At 39.9% G+C, this 25,788-nt stretch overlaps 2 protein-coding genes across 2 annotated transcripts; one reads left to right on the top strand and one right to left on the bottom strand.

Moving 5' to 3' along the window:
• Positions 1-1,051: 1,051 nt before the first annotated feature.
• Positions 1,052-13,185, bottom strand: MONOS_14673 (uncharacterized protein; the record flags this gene model as incomplete). Its single annotated transcript, XM_067867495.1, has 2 exons — positions 1,052-13,100; positions 13,156-13,185. The coding sequence occupies 2 exons, from the start codon at positions 13,183-13,185 to the stop codon at positions 1,326-1,328; spliced, it is 11,805 nt and encodes a 3,934-aa protein (XP_067718705.1). The 3' UTR covers positions 1,052-1,325.
• Positions 13,186-15,745: 2,560 nt separating this feature from the next.
• On the top strand, positions 15,746-24,568 carry MONOS_14672fu16099 (uncharacterized protein; the record flags this gene model as incomplete). The annotated part of the gene is made up of 1 exon (XM_067867494.1): positions 15,746-24,568. One exon carries the CDS (start codon positions 15,746-15,748, stop codon positions 24,566-24,568), a length of 8,823 nt encoding a protein of 2,940 aa, XP_067718706.1.
• Between the last annotated feature and the right edge of the window lie 1,220 nt (positions 24,569-25,788).

Raw genomic sequence — 25,788 nt, forward strand, 5'->3', positions numbered from 1 at the left:
CGACCCCACAAAAAATATTAAATTTTTTTTTTATATTTTGTCTATGGTTGATTATTTTAGAAATCATTATTTTTTTCGTGATGTTTTCTTTTCGAAACTTGTTTGTTTTTTGAAAGAAAATTTTGATTCAAAAGAGAAGAAGCATGATAATTGCTTTTCATAACAAATGTTTTCACCGAATAAAATATTAAAATGCATTCAATAAGCCTTTTCACTTCCAAAAGTTCTTTTGAAATTATTCATGAGAAATTTTCGAACCGAAATATTTTGATTGAAAAAATATGATATCAAAAATAATCACACATATCACAGAAATAAAAGCCTTGCACTTATGAAATATCAATTTATCTCTTTGATCATTTTATACCACAATAGTATTTATTTCTTTCAATTTTTGATCTTTTTTTGTGATATGGTAGATCCTTTTTGAAATCACACTTTCGTTCGAGTTTTGATCAAAATTTCTTTCTCAATGGGATTTGTGTCAATATTTGTTATCACAATAGAAGTATCATAAACAATAAGTGTTTACTGTTTCAACTCATTTTTTTCAAAATCATATTGATAACAAAATTTTGATCAACACTCGAACGAAAGAATGATTTTAAAAAGGATCAGCCAAATAAGGATTATGCATTTGGGACTTCTCAGACAGAATAACACATATTTGTTGTCTACATTTGGAAATAATCCTTTAAAACAAAAGAGATTAATTTCTATATAAATTTTCATTCTTTCAAAAATTCGGTATTTTTTCCCTCTATTTTCGTGAAATTCAATCAGTTTGTTACAAAAATCGATCAAAGAAGGAAACGTCAAAGTTGATTTAAAGTTATTTCATTTTCGGCTAATTATGGAGATAAACCACAAAAAGTTTTTTCTGAAATCTTCCGATTGACCAGTGGAAAAAAAAAATCATTTTCAGCATTTATTTTGATCAAACATTTGCGAAAATCAGTTTCAGATATCTTTTTGTGTAAATAATATTTATTTTTGAAGTTGATGGTTTATATTTTTTTATAAAAAAATTATCAAAATTAAAAAACATATGTTCCAAATCAAATTATCTTAATCTGAGACGATTAAATTAACAGAACTAACGAAAACAATTAGATTTTAAAAAAGACTTCTCCATTACGCAAAAATTAATACTTTTTTTAAGCATCAAAAACACTCATTCTTATAACATCAAAAGAAAAAACAAAGATTTCAAAATATCATAAAAATTAAAATTTTAATACAAAGAGATAAAAATTGTATATAGAAATTCATTTTTCATAAAACATCAGAGATTAATTCTGAAATATTTAATAAGAAACAATAATTCATTCAAATCTTCTTTTTGCAGTTATTAATGATGCAAATAAACAATCAAAAGAAGGACATGAAGAATACAGAAGGTAAGTAAGCTCAGTTTTGTTAGTTGGAGTTACTGTGAGAGAAGCTGTTTGTCTCAAAGAAATGATAGCTTCCTCATCAAAAGAGAAAAGAGGATGAAAATCAGTTTGATTACTATTTGTTAAATGTTCTTTTGAAGCAGAATCACAAATATTTTCAGAGAAAGCTTTTTTCGAGCAAACAGCAGATAATGGTTGACAAGAATCAGATGGTTTTGACTCTGAACAGCTCGTTATTGCTTCTGACTTTGATTGAATAATCTTTGATTGATGAGAATATATCTCCCTAATTCTATCTCTTTCCTTATAGAGTTGCACTTTCGCAGCAATCTGAGCAAATGATTCTGTTTCCATCCAAGAGTAAGAATGGAAGAAAACATCGCATAAAAGCCGATCTTCTTGGAGTGCTGCTTGCAAATATGCATTTCGACGAGAAATGCTTAAGGCCTTTTGAACTAAGAACCATGACAAAAATATTTCCTGTGAAACACGAGAAGCGAATTTTAACAATTGTTGCTTTCCACGGGAATGAGACGGTTGAAGCATGAAAGGTGTGAAAATCAATGGATGCGAATGCATAGACGCACATTTTTCAAGAAAAGAATGAGCAGTTGTTGAAAAGGATGGAAGCAACAGCAATGAACAAGATGAAAGAAGAGGTTGAGTAAAGAAATGTGTATCTGTAAGAGGTGAGGGTTCATTTGGGTGAAATGAGAACAAAAACGAAGTTGACTTGCAGAGAAGCAAAGGAAGTGATACATCAAATGCAAGATGAGACAGAATCGAATCATCGCTTGATAATAGCATTGATGGATCATCAAGAAAATCATTTAGCACAGCACTTAAATCATCACAACGCGTATCATCCACATGAGACAAATGGACAAGTATTCGAAGCATTGGATAGTGAATCAAGTTTTGAGGTAATTTTCTTGGAAGCGAAGTCGAGCAACGACTAATCTCACGAACAAGAGGAGTGTCTCTTCGTTTTCTTCTTCCACAACGTGAAGTGTTAACTTTCTTTTGAACCAAGGAACTTAAGATACCTTTGGAAAAACGAGTTGAAGTAGATTGAGAAGAGACTGATGATGAAGAAGAACCATCAGCAAGTGTTTTCATGAATAAAGAGTGATGAAGATTTCTGTTTGGTAAAAGTGCTGAAAGAAGCGCAGGAGAAGATTTGCAGTTAATAATTTCTTCGTCCCTCTGAGTAATCCGTGATGCAGGATCAATTGACGCTTCACAAATTGGGCAATCACAACCATATAGATGGCCCATTAGTAGATGGTGGGATGTCTGAGCCGAAGAAGGATGCGAAATCTGATCGTAAGTTGGATGATAGTCCACTGCATTGATAAGTTTGGATTCCTTCGATACGCACGTTGGTTTTGGCTGCAAACAAGATGAATTGTCATTATTTTTCGCTTCTTCCTTCGACACATTTTTCTCAGAATTACAATTTGAAATGGAAGATGCATATCCTTTTCTAAGCATTGTTGGTTCAATCGACTGCGATCTTTCTCTTGTTTCTCCTGTTTGAGACAGCATTAATGATGAATTTCCCAAATTTCGCTTAAATGGATCTATTTGCTCCGAACTGCTTTGATTACCTTCAAATAGCATTTTCTTTCTGCTATTGATGTTTTGGGTGAGAGATCGAGAATTGATTGTAACAAGAGAATCCAGTTGATATTCGTGAAGCAGAATAGAAAGGGAATGAGTTGATGAACGATACATAACAGCGCGCGACAAGGGAATTGCAAACAACAATTTCAGGTTAAACATCGATCCCTTCAGCGCAAGATGTTCTTTAAGGACTGGCTTTCGCTTTTTTCTCTCCTTCACATCAACAGAAGAGATAAGGGCGCCAGCAGAATAGCACGCAGTCCTTGAGCGATAGGCAGCATTCCTTGCACCAGAATCACTGATATCAATGCTATTCGTAACAGGAGGAGGTGGCATTGGTCTCCAGCTTCTTTTAGGAGCATCACGTTCTGCAGGAACATATGCACAAAGAAAGAATGCTTCAAATCTGAAAAAGCAAGCAAGTCGTTGCGAATTGAAGTTAATTTCACAAGGAAAGAAATTTGAAGGCTCATCAGCAAAAGGAGAAGCGCTCAAGTTGCCTGACGGAGGAAGCAGAAAATTCTGCACTGGTTTTGTTGAGAGATGCGAAAAGAGTGTTGTAAGAGGAACAGAAATCAGCGTGCCTGGCTTTGGTACCTGTGGAGCAAATGGAACAGACGGTGGGATGGGTGTAGCTGTTGTAGGAAAAGATATCACCTGCTTTTTATCATTTGGATCAAAACGGAGAAAATGCTCCGAAAAAGAGACAGATTTTGTTTCTTTTGTGAGAAGTTGATCAACAAAGAAGTGCTGTGCAATAGTCGGATCTTTTGCCGATATCTTTTCTCTATTTTCTGAATTTGGATCAATTTCTTCTGCTCCATCATCAAGAATGCAGCATCTGTTCAGTGTCCCTCCCATGATTATAACCTCCTGAACAGCCAAACGGAAGCATTCTATTTCTGTTGTACCAAAACGGAACTGAAGCGGAGAAAGCGTGGAAGAAGGATAAGGAATTGCAGCTGGGCGTTCAAGGTTAACAGGCTCGGATGAAAAAATAGATTCTGCTGAAACAACCGCAGCAGCTGAAGGAGTTGAAGGTACTTGTGCTGAAAAGGGCGCGAAAGGTGAAGGAGAAGGAGACAATGGAGTGCCAGGGGGTGTTTGCTGTGAATCAGCAGAAACCATTTCGACGGCATGGCTCAAAGGCGATGGTCTAGCTGGAGCTAAAGGAGAAGGAATCGACTGGCTAGGAACGATACCTCCCACCTGAGTGAATGAATGGCGGAGGGGAGATCTAGGAGTTGGAGAAGGCGAGTGGTGCGATGTTTTTGGAAGAGAATTGATGGATTGAGGAGAAGAGGAAGCAGAAGCAGAAGGAGAAGAGGATGGGACGCAAGAACGAGGAGATGAATCACCTCGAGAAGATGCATCTTGCTCTGTTTGTTTTTGAGGTGATTCAGACAATTCTTTAAGAGATTTAGTCGAAAATAGTCCATCATCATCGTCATCATCAAACAATGAAAAACGCTTTGAAGGCGGTTTTGTAGCAGAACTTTCTGGTTTTGTAGTATCAGCTTTTTCTTCGGTTTCTTTCTCATCATCATCATCATCATCATCATCAAACAATCCCTTTGCCTTCTTCTTCTTCACATCAGCCGACTTAATCACCTTCGGCAAAAGCGAAATCTGCTCTTTCATCAGTTTGTTAATTTGTATTTGAATCGATTTCAGAATCTCCAGTTCATCTTTTTCTTCGAGTGCCACTGCCTCTTTGTGCGCCTTCCACTGGCGCTTCTTTTCAGCTGCTGCCTCAATACGCGCCTGATCCAGTTGCGATTCTTTGTATTTTTCTCCTCTTTCTTCAGCCTCTCGCATCATCGCTTGATGCTCCTTGAACCAATGCTTGAATGCCTTTTCTTCTGCGTGCCTTTCGTGCTCTTTCTGCTTCTCTGCCTTTCGCCGCTTGTACATACTGATCTTAATCTCATGTCGTGTCTCTGCAAACAGCTTCTTTAGCCTATCGATTTCTTGTGAAATCTCTTGTCTTCGCTTGTCTTCTGGTGTTTTTGGAATCACAATCTGTTCAGCAGGCGAAGGAGCATCAGAATCTTTCGCAACGACAAATGATGGAATGAGAATTGGCTTGCTTGATTCTTCGGATGATGGAGGCGAATGTGAAGGAACAAGATGTGAAACAGAAGGGGAAGATAACGGAGATGGAGATGGTGATGATGAAGGTGACTGTGAAGAATTCTTTCTCTTTATAGCAAAAGCAGATAAAAACGATAACCCTTTTGGATCTTTGTCAAGTGAAGAATTCTGAGGGCGGCCTGAAATTGTTGCAGAACGAGTGATTCTTGTTGTTCCAAACAAAAACTTGTTCTGTTGTTGCTGCTGTTGTTGCTGCTGTGATTTTTCCTCTTTTTCCTTTTCGTCTTCAGCAGACTTCATTTCAAATGCTGGTGAGCCCGATCCATCATCGACTGCTTTCAGTTCTTCTCTCTTTGGCGGCTTCCACAGTGGCAGTTGGTACTTCATCGGAGGCAGTGGCTCAACTTTCTTTGGCCTGCGCTCATTTGTGAACAACCACGAATAGTCGTCTTCTTTGTCTTCTTTATCGGATAATCGAGAAGATGAAGAAGAAGATGAAGAAGATGAAGAAGAAGAAGAAGATGCAGACGCAGAATCTGAAGATGTGTGTGAAATAGACAGTGGAGAAGAAGACTTGCCTCTGTGCTTCTTTTCCGTTGCAGCTGAAAAGATAGAAGTTGGCTCGAGATTTATATCTCCATCAAATAATGAAGAAGAAGAAGAAGATGATGATGAAACAGAAGCAGAAGTGGAAGAAGAAGAACTTTGCCATGAAGAGTTGTCAGCACGAACAGATATTGGATTTCTGATGAATTGTCCAGATGAATTTACTTTCTGCTGAGAGAAAGGATCATCAGCATAATGAAGAAACTTGATGTCCATTTTCTGTGTGGGAAGGAGCATTGCAGGCTTGTTCAGGATAACTTCTAGCTCAAGCGGAGCATTCACTGGGCATCCAATCACAGAGGTTGACGAATCAATTGAAGAAGAAGAGAAATGCGATGAAGGAGGCGAAACATCAGAAAACACAGATATGTCTGTTTGTTGAGCAGACGATGCAGCAGCAGCTGATCCCAATGCAGAAGGCGGAGGCAAAGCGAACGGAGATGACTCAAGCTCCTGAACAACAACATCAGCAAGATGAGGCGCAAAAGGAGATGGAACAGGAATGGAGACGTTGTTTGCTTCTTCATCTGGAATAACAGCACTTTCTTCAGCTTTTTGATCGCTTGAAGATTTATTTGAAAACAAGGTGACGGTAGGAGATGGGACGCGAGAAGGAGAAGGAAGGCTTTTAAGCTTTTGGAAAATCGAAGGTGCAAAAATACGCAGAAATGCAATGGAAGGCGTTGAGGAGATGGCAGCAGAGTTCGAATATGATGCAAAATCATTCAGTGCTGCTGCAGTTAGCAGAGATGATACATATTGCACATGTGCAGGTGAGGAATAAGCAAGCAGCGTGCTTACGAGAGATGAATAAACCTGCTTCAGCTTCATCGAATGCCACCACGAAAGCTGAGCAGCTTCGACTGGAAGCAAAACACTCGTTTTGTCAACACTGTTGGCTTTCCCTTTCTTTTTCGCTTTTTCTTCTTCTCTCTCCTTTTTCCGCTTTGCGAAGGCAACATTTTTCTCAGTCACTTTATTGAGGATTTCGAGGATGACTCGGCAAGCAAGCTCCAAAGCAATTGGTCTAAGCACAGCCTGTGAGAGGAGAGTTTGAGGAACAGAAAGAGGATTGGCATTTGAATTTGCGTTTGAATGGGAGAAAAATGAAGAAGGAGGAGAAGGAGAAGAAGAAGAGATCGAAGAAGAGCGCAATGAAGAAGAAGCTGATGAAATATCGTGCGATGATTTTAAAAATTCTTTGTCAATTTTTGTTGATGTTGTTGAGCACAGGAATGAAACAAGGCAATCCATCATTCTGCAGTCATATTCATACGGAAAACCAACTGAAATCTCTTTTCTATGAGAAGATGTGTCATTAGCACCGACTTTCAATGATTTCATTTTACCTTTGCTTTCTTTGTTATTCTGTTCAATGGAATCATTTGAGACTGAATTCAATGAATTATGCTGTTTTGCTTTTGCTGTTTTCTTCATTGACTTCCGCAATCTCACTCTTCTAATGATAGGCCTGCTGAATGAAAGGTATTTGTGACATCTTCCGCTTATTATTGGTTTTTGTTGAGTGGAATTCTGTTTCTGATTGTTTTTCTCTTCTTGTTTTGTGCTTTGTTTATTCAAATATTCGCATTCTGATGAAGAGTCGGTCACTTCCATGTCTGAAAACGCCAAGTCGAGCTGCTCTGGTTCATTTGCACATTCTGAATCATTGTTATCTTTATCCTTCTCTATCATTTTCTGATAGTTTGAAAGCGAAGTTCCAAAACCTTCTTTTTCGTCTATCTTTTTGGATTTTTTCTCTTCAGAGCGTTTTTTCTGGCTCTTTGAAAGGAATAAGTCATCGTCTTTGTCATTTTCTTCATCAAACAAAGAAGATTCGTGTTTGATTTCCTTTTCTTCCTTCTTTTCTTTCGATTTTTCTTTTTTCTCCTTCTTCTCTTTCTTTTCTTTCTTCTCTTTTTTCTCTTTCTTTTCCTTTTCCTTCACTTTCACCCCAGAAAACTCTGCTAAAATATCTTCAACAACAGACAAATTCTTGCTCTTTTCTTTGGAAGACTCCCCTCTTTTCTTCGAAGACGACGACGAAGAGTAATGAGCTTCCTTTTTGACAACAAAATTTTCTTTATTTGAAAGATATTCAATAACACTCACAGGTACAATTCTGCCTTCGGAAACATCTGAATTTGAAGGAGGGGGGAGCGGATGCATTTCAAGATCTTCCTTTGAAACAGGTTCTGGTGACGCTTCGATGATAGATTTTACTTCTTTGCTCTCAACGCCACCTTCACCAGGTACAATGAAATACGACAAAAAGCATTTTCCCTGATTCAATGGCAAGATTTTGCTCAAAAGCTCGCCCAATGCAATTGTGTTGTCTTCCACTCCATATGAGCAGAACTCAGCTGTCGCATATGGCTTATACTCCAACGGAACACCACGGCAATCACATCCACCAGCTGCTGAAAGCGAATACGGCATTGATGTATCTGGTGAAGGAGATCTGGAAGGAGTATTAGCATCTTCTCGTTTTTTCCATCTTTTTGAGTAAAGAGGATGTGCAAAGTCAATGTGAGGTACTGAAAAATGTGATTTTACTGAAGTTATCTGACCACTTCCTCCTCCTTCTCCTCCGCCTCCGCTGCTGCTTCCTTCTTTCTGTTTGGAGAATCCTTTGTTGAATGTTGATCTTCCATCGCTTTTTGAGTCAACATTCATAATATTTTGAAGGTTCTTTGTGAGAGTGGCATCTTTGCCCTCATCAATTGTCGGGCACAAGTTGACTGCCACACGCAAAGTCAGCGTTTCTGGCAAGTTCCATTTCGACAAGCATTTTGTTATCACTCGCGAAATCGGAGCAGAAAAGGGGAAGAACATGTGAATACGTGTATCCAACACACGAGCGCGCTGGATAGTTCTCGAAAATGGATTGAGGGGAGACAAATGTACATACAAATAAGGTTGGAGCTGCGGTGTCTCGCGAATGGGGCACGCTCCAAGTGCAAGCTGGTTGGAGTCTGAAAACGCGATGATTGAAGAAGAGCCCTCTTTTCTGTCTGCTTCATCGGAAGAATCGCCTTCTTTGCTTTGTCCACTGCTGTATTGTGAAAGCTTTCCATCAGTAGGTAAAGGCTTTCCGAAGGATGTGCTTATTCTGAGAAGCTCTTCTGTTGTGATTGGCTTTGCTTGGAATCCTCCCATTCGCATCGTCTTCGAGAGAGGCATCACTTTTGGCATGGGAGCATCTGTCCAGTTGTCTTCCTCAGTTTTTGATGTGTTTGAACTGCCAATGGAAGAATTATCAGGTCTCTGGGCATTTCTAAAGAGTGAATTGGCTCCTTTTCTTTTCATCATTTTCTGCTCGAAAAAATCATCTGTAAAATCAATTGGGCTGTTGTTGCTTCCATTCTTCACAACTTTGGATGTTGGAGGTGGAGGAAGGAAAAACTCGTCGTCAATATCTTTTTGCCTTATTTTCTTTGTTATATTTGGTCTCTTTTTCTTTTTTTTCAACAGCATCGCCTTTCGGAATATTCCATTTTGCCCAGCTTTTTGTGCTTTTTCACTGTTTTCATCAGACTTCTTGCTGTTCACACCGCATATCATCTGCGCAGTTTTTGCAAAGTCTCTTCGGAAAATAGGAGCCAACCCAATTTCTTTGAGGAAGAACTCGGGTGTGTGCGGGCATTGGAGAAGGGTGTGGAGGAAGAGAAGCATCGAAAGCGGGAGACAGTCATCAACTAGGCAGGAAGATGTGTGCGACTCAGGAAGAGGCAGATAGCAAGGCTCAGACGAAGAAGAAGAAGCAGCAGCACTTGATGCAGCAGACAACACAGTCGATGCTTCAAAGCCAGTAGACGGGAAAGGAGAACTCATTGAGGGAGACACAACATTAGAATGAACATCGGCTGAATCACTTGATACATTAAATGAATCTTCGCCTTGTCTTGCTCCTCCCAATAGGCGTTTTGGTGTTGCAAATGAAGTTTCATTCTGTGAGAACCGCAGATGATTCGTGCTGACTGTTATTCTTGAAACAGGTGTCAGCAGCATTCTTGTGAATAGCGAGCAGACAAGGTCAGTTCTTGAATGGAGCTGAGTGAGGTCTTTATACCACGAAAGCGCAAACACATTGCAAATTCGAGGCGAAGCAAAGGAAGATGTGTCGACACCAATAAACGTCGAAGTCGAAAGCAGTCCATCTGCATCGCCTTCAGAATCGGTTGTGTTGTTTGAGCTGTTCTCGTCAAAAAGAAGCGATGAAGCTGCAGAAGATGAAGAAGATGAGGAGGAAGAAGAAGAAGATGATGATGAACCTTTAACAAGCCATTCTTTCTTTATCTTTTCCATCGCAATTTTCTCCTTTGCCTTCTGTACTTTCTTCTCCATCCTTGCTTTTTGTTCCTTTTGCTCCTTTTCGATCGTCCCAAGAACAAAATTTTCCTTCAAATTCAGCCATCTCTGGACAATCCCTTCTGTTAGCGCCAGATCCTTCAGTGATTCGCACAGAGAAGCACGTGGTGCGTCGCCACTATCCATCAGAAAAGAGAAAAGAGAGACGAGCTGCTGGGGAGAAAGAGAAGGCATCACACGAGGCGACGGGATGGTCATCAGGGGATTTGAGAGTGTGGAGAGTGAAGTGGTATATTTATGGTGAGATGAGGGAGATTCTGAAGTGGAAGCGGAAGAATTGGAGTGAAGTGAAGACGAACGAGAGGGAGGTGCAGCCGAAGATGGGGCTGTTGAAGCAGAAGAGGATGAGATGGAGGTGGTGGAGGAAGTGATTGTTGAAGATGATGAGTGTTGTGCAGGTTCCACAGAAGGTGAAGCAGAGGCAATGGAGACAGCTGCAAGTTTCAGTGAAGTGAGAGAAGCCAATGAAGTGGAGCGAGATGAAGCAGCAGTTGGGGTGTGAATGCCTTCTGATCGGATGCTCTCTTCTTTGCTCAGCTGGCTCTGTTGATTCTGCTGCTGCTGCTGTTGTTGTTGTGTCGATTGGGCAGAGTTCCTTTTGCGTCTGTCATCTGTCCGCACTGCATTCAGAAGCGGGTCAGCAGCAATGACAGAACACAGCGTCTGCAGAGCAGAGATCTTCCCGTTCATAAACAGCTGCATGTCTGACACTTTCTTTTCAAATAGAGAAGGCGCCGGCGGCTCCAACTCAACGCGGCGAGGCGGAATGTACCGCACCATCGACATCAGCTGCCTCCGCTCTGCCTTCAGATCTTCCTCATTTTCGAGCCACGGCTCAGCGGCAAGGTCGTCTCCATTGTGCCGTGCACTGGATTTGAGCAGACGGTTCTTCGCTTTGCGTGATTTTCTGGTGTTGTTTCCTTCTGCTCCTTCGTTTGCGTCTCCATCTTCTTCCTCTTCTTCCTCTTCCTCTTCGTATTCCACTTCCTCCTCTTCTGCTTCTTCGTATTCCTCAATTACTTCTTCGCTTTTTTCCTCTTTTCCTTTTTCCTTTTTTTGAATTTTCTGTCCATTTGTGTTACAAAGAACATCACTTTTGCAATCCTCTCCTGTTTTCGAATCTTCAGTTCCATTTGAGCTTTGAAAATTCTTCCATTTCTGTTTGTCCTCCAAAATTGCGTCTTCGATCGACTCCAGCACCTCCAATGCCTCATCTTCGAGAGTGTGATCATCTTCTTCCTCTTCGTTCCAAGGGATGTCATCCTTCCGCATCTTCCTCTCTGCAATGATCTGCTTTGCATCAATGCCCAAATGAATGAACAAGGACGACGCAATTTCAGGAAGATACAAAAGGGCTGATGATGTTGATGCATCGATAGCTGACTCGTCTATCTTCGTCTTGGCGAGCTCTTCTGCCTGCGAAAGTGTGAGCGAAAGCGGAAGAGGAAAAGACGAAGAGGCGAACGGGTTGTGGTATTCCTCCTGTGACAGAGTGGAAGAGCCGAGGAAAGACAGCTGCATCCGCATTGCTCTCTCTTTCTCTTCGCGTTCTTCGCGCTTCTTTTTGATCTCTGCGCGCTGCTGCGGAGTGAGGAACGTGGTTGGCTTCGAGTCTACGTCAAAGAGAGAGTCCATGGCAGGGGAGTAGTGTGTGGGAAGGATGAACTCGTCGGCGTTTGACAGCGAACACAGCAAAGTGAATGGAGGAAGGCTGATCGTCTGCAAACGCTCAGGATGAGCCAGTTTGGCGTCTGGCGCAGCGTCGCGGGGAGGGACAGCAGTGGCAGATGGAGAATAAACCACGATACCCTTTGGAGAATAGGAAAGGCACTGGCAAAGCGCCTGTGTGATTATTGGCGGGAGAGAAGAAGAGACAATCACTGAAAAGATAAACACGCAAATTGAAGTGGGAATGTTTGGCAAAGGAGGAAGCTGCGGAATGAATTGAGGTGCAGAATTGATAGAGGCAGATGACGATTGGGGTGACAGACGAGGAGAAAAAGACGAGGCAGAAGATGAAATGGAAAGAGGCGATGGCGAGTGCAACGTGGACGGAGACGACAAAGAAAAAGAAGGCGAAACTTCTCGAAGTGGAGTAGATCCAGTCGCAGCAGTAGCAGAAGAAGAAGAAGGGTCATAAAGAGGGAGTGTAGGTGTTGATAATGAAGAGGCAGATGAAGGTGCAGTTTGAAAGATAACAGGAGAATCCATCCATTTCTGGTCCATTCGCAGCAAAGAGCCGCTTTGCGACGAAAACGACTCTGAAGTTGAAGATGAGTGTGGAGTTTTTGTGGCAGTCGGGGAACGTGTGCGTTTGTTGACATGAACACGCCAGAACTGCTGGGTGAGGGGAATGATGGTGTGCGTGATGAGAGAGCGAGACAAGGAATGAGAGAGCAGCGGAGATCCGATTCGGAAGATGTCGCAGATAAACATGATGCTCTCGGAGAGATCATTGAGCAGGTCGTCGATGGTCACAAGCGAATGGGCAAGCTCAGACTGGCAGTGCGAACAAGGCGCATGAAACGCTTTGTGCAACGGGAACACATTCTTTGTGGAAGGAATAGGTATCACAGCAGGAAGCGATGCAGGCAGCTCGGTTTCTCCAAACAAAGCACAGAACACTTCGTGGGTTTCTGGGGAATGGTAATAGTCTGGCGACGAGAGGAGCTCAGAGACATGAAGTGAGTATGGCTTCCTCTTTTGAGCACGGCTTGTTCTCTTTTGCTTAACTCCTGCATCTTTTGATTCGGTTCCTTTATTGTTTCTATTCAACTCGTTTGAGTTCAATGTTGCCATAGCAATATCGAAACATAGTGCAGTAATATATATGGACACATTTTTAAAAAAAGGTGTCGTGTCTTTGCACAAATATTTGTGAACAATGTCTGTTTTCACCCTCATCATTGTTAAAAGTGTCGTTCTCATTGCTGTTTTTGACAAATTATCTGGATGGGCAAAGTATTGAGCAGCCAAAGATGCTATTGCAAAATTTCCAACGTCATCCTGGAATACATAGATAAAAAATAATGATTAAAAAAGCAAAACGTATATTTCAAACCTCAAAAAACACGACATTTTCAGGAGTCATTTTAAATGCAAGTGATCTCAAAATTGAAGTGTAATATGATAAAAGCTCAGTATCATCTAAGTCGAATTTGACACATAGAAGATCAGTTACATTTTTTGACAAAAAAGTGTGATAATTCAATTCAGTTTTAATATTTTGTATCATCATGTTCAAAGATTGATAAATCTCAATTTTGAGTTCAGTAGGCATAGGTCCATCAGACGAAATGACATCTTTATACATTTGAAACAATTCTTTAACCAGCAGAGAGAATCTTTTATTTTAAAATTATTGTAAAATTTAAACCAAAAACAAAATATCGCTTATAAACAATATTTTATAAACAGATGCACACTCCATAACGTTAGCTTCATCTTGTTTATCAAGAGCTAAGAAAGAATGAACAAGTTTTTTTGAATCTCCAATAACCGCATCGTCAAATGGTTTTATTCCTTCTGTTACTGCCTTTATAGATTGTATATATTCATAGACTTCTCTTCCTTTTTTCGAAAAAAGTGATAACTCTTCTGGCAAAAGGGAAAAACGATTCATTGAAGATCAATAATAATTATGGGTGTAAAACAAATTTTAATAAAAAAATTTTCTCAATGATTTTGAAATGAACCTTAATGAAGTTATTAATAGTTTCAAAAGAAATGAACAGAATTATATATGTATATTTTATTCAAAGAATTTTGTTTCCTTTTTTTTTATTCACAATTTGGTTTCTCATTTTTCTGTAAACAGTGATGGAAAACTAATGTTTGTTCAAAAATCAAAATACAAAATTTATTAAAATATAACAATTTATTTGATAAATTTATTTTTTGCGATCGTCTTATTTTTTCTTTGAAGTGAAGTGACTAAAAAAAGATTTCAGCCTTTTTTGAAAACACATTTTTTAATCTTTCTTTTATCTATTTTTTAACTCATCTTTCATCAATAAATATCTGTTTTTTACTTTAATATTGATACCCATAACAAAACATTCATTCTTGCATTTTAAATTTACTGTTTTTTCTGTGTTTATGGCTTTAATGAATTTGCATGCAGTTTATGATTAAATTTACTTTATATTTTTGAGCATGCAGCAGCAAAAAAGAATGTGTTTTATTTGACCTTCGTTGGTAATTCACGAAGGAGAAAAATGTGCAATTATGAAAGCCGGTTCGGCAAATGACAGTTATTTGATGGACGTTCAACACGCCAGAAAGTGTTTGGAAGACTACAGAAATCCAAAAATATTGCGATTCATTTCGTTTTGAAGGAGTGATTTTTTACCAATTTCATTATTTGAAGCCATACAAAGCAGTGTTGGATGCAAAACGAACTTGTTTTCTGACTTGAATTCTTTTTCCAAAGATTCTTTTATAACAACAATATGTTCATCGAGAAAAGAATGTATTGCCAGAAAATGGAAAAGAATATTAACTTAGTTTTTGATACAAAAACTGAATGGAAAGCAAGTCCTACAGCAGTGAAAGCAGCAATGCAAAAAATGTTAGATGGTCTGGAATTTTTCATTTTTTCAAAAATGATATTTTGTAAATTTCCTTCAGTGAGACATCAATAAACCGTCAATGATACAAAGCTTGATTTCATTTAAATGTGAAGCAAAAAAAGGCCGGAATTCAGGAAAAGAACCGAATCACTTGAGCATTTATTTAAGAGAAATGTCTTCGTTTCAATTGACTTTAACATGCAATTGCCATTTTGCAACACAATCATGGAAGCTTGAAATCAATCCTTTTCGAGGATTCCACAAAATTTCAACAAAAGAGAAGCACAAAGAAGGATTGACCGAGGAATCTCTGAAGCAAAAACAATTTTCAATCTGATAGGACGGAAGATAATCAAGAATAAAGATTCAGCTTGTTGGGAATGTTGAATGACTCAAAGATGAGGTGTGATCGACAAAAAAAGGAGGAAAAGGGAATAACAAGGGCTATCCTGTTGACAAACAGACAAGAAGGAATAAAAACCATGTTCATAGAGAGTGGAATGCGAAATAAATAAATAAATAAATATTTCAATGGTTGCTCGAAAAGATGGAATCAAAGAAAAGCTTGATCTGATTTATAATATTTTGAAGGAGAAAAAGCAAGAAATATCACAAAATAGAAACACTTCTCGCAATGTTTTCGAAGATCAACTTGCATCAGATGTTTGTATTTATTTTTGTGCATTTATTATTTATTTATTCTTGATATACTATTTTCCATTTCCATTTATTCAAACAGAAGAAATCAGTTCATTTTTATTCTGATAATTTATACCCAACGCCAATATTTCCTCGAAGATATCCAAATTGAATATAAAACTTTTAGGATTATATTCATCGTTTTTGGGGGGTGTTTGTGAAGACAAAGCGATTCAAGGATTGAAAAAAAGAGGAAAACATTTAAATATTGTTTTTTTAAGAGTGATTATGAGACTGGTTCTGAATATGACTTTTTTTCAAAGTTATTGATTCAGAAAATGGAAGTTGAATGAGAAGAGTTGTTGTTGAAAAGGGAAAAATAATATTTTGCGAATGCTTCTGCTATAATGGTTTTCTACAACCCATTATTATCTTATTGAAATGATTCCTTTTGTTTTGGTTTTGTGCTTGAGTTTATCATTCTGTGGCAATGATGAAAATGAACTGCTGCGCAACGGAAAAGTCACCTTTTGCATTCCTGTTGCGAAGAAGAGTGTTGTTTTTACCAAGGGAAGTATTGTTCATGTACTCGGTAAGATTTACAATTCAACTGTTAAATTGAAGGGAATATTGGTCGAAAAGCGCGATGGCTGCTTAGCATTCGATATCTTCACAAGATCAATCCTTGTTGTTGAAAACTGCCATCTTTTGGAAAAGAGTGATTCTTATCATCATTATGTCAAAAATGAAGGAACATGCGAAATGATCAATACCTCCTTGTATTTTGAATACAAAGAAAAAAATGAGCTGATGAAAAGCGTTGTGCAGATGAATGATGAAGATTCATTGTTGCTTGTGAGAAAATGTGTTTGGAAGAATATTGCATTTTGTGGGAGTGGAAGCCTTTTGAGAGAAGGTTCAGGATGTTTTGAAGGAATTAAAAACTGTGAATTTGTGAATATCACAAAGAAACATAGCGAAAGAGAGACGAAGCAAATTGAAAAAGAGTTGATGATGAAAATGAGCGTAATGGAAGATTGTCAAGTTGAAAGTTCAATGAATGTGCTTGAAGGAGGGATTGTGAGCGGAACGGAAGGATCTATTTTCTTTTCCTGCAACAATTGCACATTCAAGCACAACGAAAGAACTGATCGGAAAGTTAAAAATACAGAAAGAAATTCAACTACTGAGACACAGAACTTCATGAACGCTGAATGGAATGGATGTTCTGCTCCATGTGGTGGAGCACTGTATGTGCATGATAATTCGAATGCAACGCTGACTGTTGAGAATTCATCTTTTGTGAAATGCAAAGCAACTTCAACGAGAGGAGGAGGAATATTTGCTCTGAATATTGCCGAATGCACAGTGAAACATTCCAAATTTGTTGAATGCAGTTGTATAATCACAGATAATTATGGGGGAGGTGGAGCAGAAATTGAAGGATTGACAGTTCAAGTTTTTTTTGAGAATTGCTTTTTCAAAGATGATATTTCAGGGGACGATGGAGGTGGATTGGGAATTTGGAGTTCAAAAACAACAAAATCAAAAGATTGTATTTTGGACTGTTCATATATTAATTGCACAGGGCTTAATAACACTGATTCTTATGGAGGTGGTATTATAAGTTGGGGCCCAGTTGATAAAATAGTTACTAAAAATTGTTTATTCCAAAGCTGTGATGCTATTTATTGTGGAGGCGGTGTTGCAATGAGGGTTCAGACTTTTGGAGGAGAATTAATTTGGTTTTGCTTTTTTCACAACAACGCTGCACAAAATGGTACTGACGTATTTGTGCATGATAACTCTTCGAATTCTCAACTCGTATGGTGCTGTTCAACACGAACAGAAGGAGTGAGATATTATGCTGGAGGCGATAAAAGTGAATGGCTTCCAAATGGAGGAAGAAGCAGATTCGTTTCTTCGAAGGAAAGTCAAGCCAATGCAAAAGACACATTCAGCTGCGGATTGAATGAATCCTGTGCATGTTTGACCATTAGCCATTGTCTATCCCAAATGATTGTGGGGTTTGTGGAAGAAATAAAAGTGCTAGCTGGAATGGTTGTTGAAGGAAAAGGAATTGATGTTGGAGAGAAAACGATCTCTGTAAATGGAGTTTCGCCATCTGGGTCTGCCATTGCAACAAAATTTGAGGCAAATGGGTTGAGTCTGTTTTGCGTTGGAACAGGAGGATTGACTGTGAACGATCTATCAGTGATTCACAACACCTCATATGAAAACAACAGGCAATGCAGGCTGTTTGAGGTTGAGGGAAGTGGGTTGATGGATGTGAAGAGAATGAACATTTCGATGGATGCAGCTCATTCAGAGGAGAGGTGTATTCAGAACTCACTCGTGAAACTGGAAGTGGGGCAGTTGAAGATGAAAGATGTAATGTGGGAACAAACATTCAGCTCCACAAGTTTGATATCACTTTCTCAGGAGGCAGCTGTGACATTGTATCTGGACAACTGCACATTCAACAATATTGTGAGAACAACAGCCGGTTCATCGTTGATGAGTGTGGGTGAAAGGTCATATTCAATAACTCTTGAGGGATGCACGCTTGATGGTTGTGGAAGTGAGGAATCTGAATTTGGAGGGGGAATGATGATTGAAATGGGAAGTTGGAGTTCATTGACGATAAGTGGAGGCATCGTGAAAAATTGTTTTGCTTCGATCACTCAAGGAAAAGGAGGTTGGATTGGGTTGAAAGTGGGAGATATAAATGCAGAGTTTCTTATTTCACCAGCATTTGAAGGGAACAGGGCCAAATGGGGAAGCAGTATTTTTGTTGACTCGATTGATTTGGAATCAACAGCAACAAGTGGGAAGATCACTTCATTGACAGCTTCAAATCCGTTGTTGGATGAAATTCGAGGATTCGATAAAGGCGATGATTCAATTCCGATTCCTTTGTGCGCTTATCTGATTTCAATTCCAGATGAGATTTATGTGAGCAATGTTGATGCATTTAATCACTTTCTTTGTGGATTTGCTGAATTTCCCTGCATGATTCTGAAGCACTCACTGAAAAGGCAAGAAGAAGAAAAGAAGATTGTTGTCGATGGGATGATTGAAATGCAAGATGAGCTGGTATTCGACTCATTCAAGCACACAATCAGAGGGAAAGATGGAAATAGTGGATGGAAGGTGAGCAATGATCCGAATAGAAGTGACGGAAGCATGATAACAGTCAGTGCAAATGCAAATATCAGTTCACTAATTCTCTCTGTTCCTTCTGTTCTTCCAAATTACGAAGCATTCTTCAGTTCCGCCTCACAATCATTTTCACTTGAAGATTGCTCGCTGACTTTTCAAGACTCCAAATCAGCGTTGTCTTATGTGTTTTTGTCAGTAACAGCAGGAGAGGTTTCTGTTTCATCGTTGAATGTCTTGTCTTTGGTTATTGGAGATCATCCATTGATTTCTCTTGATGGAAGCAATGCTGCTGGTTCATTCACTTCTTTGAGTGCCGATGATATGAGCTCGACAGGAAATAGTGTTTTGTTTGGGGTGGCGAATGGAGCATCTTTTTCGATTAAAGATTCAACACTTTCAGTGAAAGCATCTTCACAAACAGATTTGCCATCAGGTTCAATTCGAGTTATTTCCACAAATTCAGCCAAGATTTTGAAGCTCACAAACAACACGATGAATAGATTCAGAGGGATTGGGGAAAATGGAGGAGCTATAGAATGCACACTTGGGAGAGATTGCTCTCTGGAAGTAGTTGGAGGGCTGATATCTGGGTGTGAGAGCAAAGGAGGAAATGGAGGAGGGCTGTGGGTTGAGATGAAAGAAGAATCATCCTTCACTGTGGGAAACATGACAGATACTGACCAAGTGAATGCAATAACATCAAATGATGTCAGCGATTTATTTCAACTTGTGGATTGCAAGGCAAAGCGAAACACATATGGAGAGCATGGATATGGAGGAGGGATTTATCTTCATTTGGATGATGGAGCTCAGTCATTCATTTTGGAGAAAATGTCATTTACTGGATGTGATGCTCAAGAAGGGAAAGAAATCTTCATCAATGCAAATGATCTTTCGAGTGCGATTAGCAGAAGCTCGATTGAATTTGAAGTTGATTTGAATAACTTCACAAAATTGAATGGGTTTGAGAGATCAACATCAAGCGAGACATTTGCCATTCCACTGGTATTGTATCTGTGGAACAACTTTTCTGTGCAAGCATTTGTTGGAGGATCATTGAGTCATGATTTTTCGAAGTGTGGATTTGAAGAGTTTCCATGCTCCACAATCACGAAGGCGGTGTCAATCTATTTTGAAGGGAAGAAAAAAGATATCTCAATTATTGAGCCATTTGCCTTTAAGGAGGAATTGAGCTTGAGTACAGATGAATGGGGGATCAGAGCAAAGGACAATGAGATGAAATGTGGTGTTGTTGATCAGGCAGAAGGAGCACAAAGTGGATTGATAGAAAGCTCAGTCAGTGTGTCTGTGACCGGCATTGTATTTTCTTTGATTCAATCGCTGACCTTTCATGAAAGTGTGTTTGAGTGCTATTCAGGGAAGCTTACACTAAATGAATGTGGGATGGAAGGAGGCTCTGAGGCTATAACAACAGTGTTTGTGAAAGCTATTGGAGGGGTTGTGGAAGTGATTGAGTTTGGATCAAAGAATATGAAAAAAGGGGATACGTCGTTTTTCATTGTTGAGGGAAGCGCTGAAAGTGTGCCTTTACTAAATATGACGAAAAGCAATTTTGCTGAATTCACATTTGGCGATGGATGTGTTGTTGAGAGCTGCAATGGAAACATTGAAGAGATGTCAGGATGCACATTTTCATCGATTACTCGTTCGAAGGGAAGTGGAGGGTGCATCAGCATCACGAACAAGAATGATAACAATGGAAGAAATTTCAAAGTGGAAATAAATGACTGCACATTTGATGGATGTGCTGTTGAAGAAGAGGAAAATGAGATTGGAGGAGGTGCTCTCTTTTGTGAGGCATCTTCGAAAACGAGTCTGCTTATTAACGGGTGTAAGTTTTATGGTTGCACAGCACCATATGAAGGGGGAATTTCTGGATATGGAGGAGGGATGATGCTGAACATGTTAAATGAGGAAGAAGAGGAAACGTTTGTGATATCCTCACCAACTTTTTCTTCTGACAAACCAAACAATGCAAAATATGGGCAGGATTTGTTTATTTCGTCTCCATCGCTCGTCAAGAGCATCAAGAACGAAACGCTTCCATTTGTGAAAGATAGACTGGAGAAACTGACAGAAGACTCGATGAGAGGGTTTGATGGAGAAAACAGGGAGCGTGCAATCCCACTGATCTATTTCTGGAAATCTGTTGGATCTAGTGTGTATATTGCAGAGGAAGGAAACAATGTTGTTGTGTGTGGGTTGTTGGAGTATCCATGTAGGTCTATTGATTATGGGATGAATCGGATAAACAGTTCAACAGTTGAGCAGATGACGATTCATGGAGTTTGTGATGTGATGAGTGTGATAGAGATGAGTGGGATGAAGCTGGAAGGAACAGATGGAAAGTCAGACAAAATCCGATTTGTTCAATCAATTAAAGAAAATGGGAATGCTGTTGTTGAATGCAAAGGAGTTGTTCAATTCAATGAATTGGGGATTCTGATTCCCAGTGCCTTTGATAATGGAGCAAACATCCTCATCCGGACAGGTTCAGATGCAGTCAAAACAAGTATTGTGAGTTGCACAGTTCATAAAATTGAAAATGTGAAAGATGAGGTGTCATTTGTTCTGATCAGTGCTTTAAAAGGAATTTTTTCTATTGAAAAGACAAACATTGTTGGATTCTCAACGATGCATGAGATAATGAGCACATCAGCTGATTGTGTGACAACCATGAACAATGTGATATTTAAAGATATTTCATTGGGCGGGAAAAGTGCAATTATGATGAGTGAAAGTGTGATTTCTGGATGTGGAAATGATTATTCAGAAGAAATGTGGAATATTCTATTTGAGCAATGCACTTTTGTGAATGTGAAGAACAATGAAGCAAGTTACCCTTCGTTGTTTTACTGTGATATTTCAAATAAAATGAGATTGAAAATGGATAATTCAACAATTGATGGGTGTGGGTCGACAAGTTCAAATGAAGGAGGAGGAATGTTCTTCCTCCTCAATGAGAGGGAGAGATTGGAAATGAATCACACAAATGTGACAGAATGCTTCTGTTCGAACACTGGAAGAGGAGGAGGATTGTTTTTTAAATCACAGAGTGTCTCACAGGAAGCATTGCCATTTGTGCTGTCGAACATCACCTTCCGAGGGAATGTTGCTTCAAAGGGGAGAGACGTGTTTGTGAAGTGCACTGATCTTGACTCACAGATAAGTGAATCTCAATTTTTAATTGATTTCAGAGAGCCATTTGTGAAGGATCAAGCGATTTGGGGATGCACAGCAGACAATTATGGGGATGAAGAGGATCTTCTGAAGAGGGTGTTTGTGTTCAGGAGCGAATTCATATTTGTTTCATCGATTGTGGGGAACAACAGCGACAGTAAGAACTGTGGGGAAATGAAAGGCGCATGCTCATCGCTGAATGTTGGGATGAGCCACATCATTCCCTCAAGCTATTCACAGCTGTATATTTGGAATGAAACGACTTTAACTGGTTCGTGCTCTGCTCAAAAGGTGACCATAAAATCGATGGAAGCGAACAGAAATGCAGAGATAAAAGTGATTGAGATCAACTTGGCTGGTGAAGGAGCTGTGACAACTTCTGAGTTTGTTCGATTTGAGAATATTTCATTTGGTTTTGGTGGAATACAGAATGTTGCCTGCTCGTGTTTATTACATCAGCTGAATGGATCTCTTATTCTCGAATCTGTTTCATTTCAATCTGAGTCGAGAACAACAGAGAATTCACAGACCATTTTTGATTTTTCTCTGATTATTGTTGAAGAAGGGATATTTGAGGTCGATAAGTGCAATATTGGTCATATTGGTTTCTCGAAGCCTGTGTTTCAGATATTGCATTCAGAAATGGCAACATTTGAGGATGTGGGAGTGGATGATGTGGATTGCAAAAGTTCGATGATTGAATGTGATGAAAGCGAGAATTTGGGCATCATAAAGTTGAAAGCATCTAATATCACCCTGCAAGATAAAAGCCTGTTTGCATTTGAAAATATCCATTCGTCTCTGTTTGTTTCATCATTGGTACAGTCGTCGTTCACAAACATCAGCCGATCAACTTCTGGATCAAGCATTATTTGCACAACACATCCAATGAGTGGATTTGAGATTCGTAACTGCTCTTTCCATGAATGTGTGTCAAAATCGCTTAAAGGGAGTCAAGTGGCAATAGCAATGAGTGAGAATATTTTGATGAAGTTGTGCAAGTTTGAAGGAAATGCAAATGCTGATGCAGAATTGAATGAAATAACTAATGAGATCTGTCGGTGGAATGGATCTGTTGTTGATTTTTCGAACTGCTTCGTGATGATGAAAGATACAATAGTTTGTAATTCCTCAAAAGGAGGAATGAGTGTAAGTGAAGGATCAACAATAGTTATTCAAGAAGGAAGATTTGAGAACAACAGCCCATCCATTGAGAATTATCCATCGGTGCGGAGAAACATGTTGTGTTCTGATTCAGCTGAGGTGAATATTATGAGTCTGAAGGGAGGAGATGGAGTGTTGCCAGATTCATCGATGTGGATTCTGAATGATGGATGCACGCTGAAGGGGATTGTTGAGGAGCGAGCATCACCATTGTTCATCCCAGTGCTGGAGGATGTTTCTGTGAATGAAAATGGAAGAAATGCCATGATAAAATTCAAGGGCTCTCTTTTTGTGCCATGTGACTTATCTTTCAGAGTTGTGCATAAAACAGGGGATGTGGAGGTGATTGAGACATATCCTTTTGAGGAAGACAGTTTTGTATCAGAAACGGAAGTTGGTGGGATGATTCCATCAGAAAATATTTCAACGATTGCAGACGAAACGGAGGTGTCTGTGATGATATTGTATGGAAAGCAATTGGCTGCAACTTCTTCTCAGATACTGAAGAACAGAACAGAACCAAAGACAGGAATTGATAAAGTGGTTGAAGGAGGAAAGGAAGGAAAATTCTCATGGATATTGATTGTTTGCATTGTAGCTGTTGTAGTGCTATTAATTGTGTCGATAATATTCATTGTTCGATGGAAGAAGGTGAAGAATGAAGCAGAAGACTTGAGAGAGATTGTGAATGATAACATCAGAAAAGATCCGAAGGCATTTGAGATGGTGACGATGGAGATGTCACCAGAAGAGCAGTGGAGGAGAGCAGAGAGGGAGGCTGAGAAGAAGAATGATGAGAGGATAAAGAAAAGGGTGTATGAGAAAAGTTTGGGACATTCCGAGTCATCAGAGCATCTTCTCTCTGAGAGTGGATCAACAGAATACATTTTGGGAAGAGACTCAGACAAGATCCCTCAATGGATGCTGGAGAAGGTTGATGAGGAAGAAGATGATATATCGAGAAAGCGAACACCATCACCATCCATTTCATCCACTTCTACCACAGACACGTCAGACACAGAATCCACATTTGTTCGATCGGAAAGTCTGTGCCCAACCACATCGTCGATGTCGAATCTGGTGGATGCAATGGCCTGCTCGTCTCCCCATGAGAAGCTGATTGTGGATCTGAGGGATTCGCTGTTCATGCTTCTTCATGGAAAGAATGAGAAGAAAGAGATGGCAATCGGAACTCTCCAGGAGAGGGAGGTGACGGCTGCTCAGATCCTGTTCTGGGTGGCCAATCTTGCACTCCACTCGTTTGATGAAATGAACAATCCACTTCAATCTCTTACCAATCTGAGTCCCCACATTGTGCTGTTCTCTGAGCACATGGTAATTACAATTGCCCTCCACTCTGACTGCTCTTCTTCAGATTCTGATTCATCCTCCATCTCTTCATCAACTGTTGTCACATCAACAAGTGATGATGATGATGATGATGACAGAAACTCTCTGCCCTCGTCTGCCTTTGAGGATGAGGAAGACAACAGGAAGGAGTGCATGAGGTGGAAGGCGCCAGAGCTGCTGAATGGAACAAGGAAGCATGCGACGAAGAAGACGGTTGTGTTTTCTGTTGGGATGATGGTGTGGGAGTGTGTGACGCTGCAGATTCCGTTTGGGGAGTATTCGGGAGAGGCAGCAGGGAGCATGATTGTGCGAGGAGAGAAGGTGGGGATGGGTGTTGCGAAGGGGTCGCGTGTGAGGGGGGGTTGTGGGTGGGTGCCTGCGTTATGAGGCAGAGGATCGGATGACGCTGGGAGATGTGAAGCGGGAGCTGATCAAACTGTTCCCTCCGGGTGCAGCAGTGCTCACGATGACAGATGCGATCGGGTACGAAGAGGAGTCGGAGGAGGCCTGCAGCACCAGCTTGGCCATCATGGCCAGTGGAGCCAGCATGAACAGCACGACATGCATGACCAGCATGACAGACATTGGCAACAGATCCAGAGACATGAAGAAGCCAGAGGAAGTGAAGGATGAGGCGAATGGCAAATGATGAGGAGATCAGAACAGAACAGAGGAGAGCAGGATAATGAAATAAAAAAATCAGACAAGAGGAGTTGAGCATTCATTGGAAAACTTTGAATGTGTTCAACATTTTTGAACAGCACAGAAATAGAGTTGGTTTTGAACAGAAAAAAGAAAAAGATAATGAAAAATGAAAAAGAAAAAGAAACCCTGGTGCAGATAACACAATGGCCATTGGAGGACGAGTGAAGCCAGAAGGCTTCTCTGAACCCGTGGGAGCAATGATTGGTTGTTGCCCATTGTGTTGTGGATGCTTGTCCAGGTGCATGGTGCATGGTGCATGCTGGGAAAAGCGGCAATGCCCACATGGCCGAACTCTGATCAGCACAGCATCGCTTCAGACAAAACATTTCATATTCCATTTTCAGTTGTTGTTGGAATAATTTTATTTATTTTATGTGTGTATTTTTGTATGGTTGTATCCATCTTCACAATATGAAGCATTTGCAGGATGGGGCAAGAACTGCCCAGTTGCTGCTGTTTCATTTCCTCTCTTTATTTTTTTTTTTTTTTTTTTTCATTTCAAAGAAAAACAAGAAGAAAACTCGATATTCAGCATCTGTAAAAGCAGTCGAAGTCATTCATGATTTTGTGGTGCTTTGTGGCTGGAGTGCCCATTGACCACGAAAGAAGCACGGGGAGGGCAAAAGACTTGGACGTATTTGCTGGAGAGCTGTTGTTCTGCTGTTCGGGTGCTGTCAGCCAAGTCTGTTTCTGAGTAGCCGGGCAAGGCTCAACACATCCCCACAAAAGTTGGGAAAGATATTTTCTGCATCTTGTCTCCTCCTGATGAATGGCAAGCATCAGTCATCCAACTGCTTCAAATGCAGTTCCAATCAAGAATGCAATCGAATTAACATGAGAAAGAAAGAAATGCTCTTTTATTGGCATTTCTTCTTCTTTTTTTTTTTCCAGCTGAGAGAGGA

This window comes from Monocercomonoides exilis (assembly GCF_001643675.1).
Source record: "Monocercomonoides exilis strain PA203 chromosome Unknown scaffold75-107145, whole genome shotgun sequence".
Lineage (NCBI taxonomy): Eukaryota > Preaxostyla > Oxymonadida > Polymastigidae > Monocercomonoides > Monocercomonoides exilis.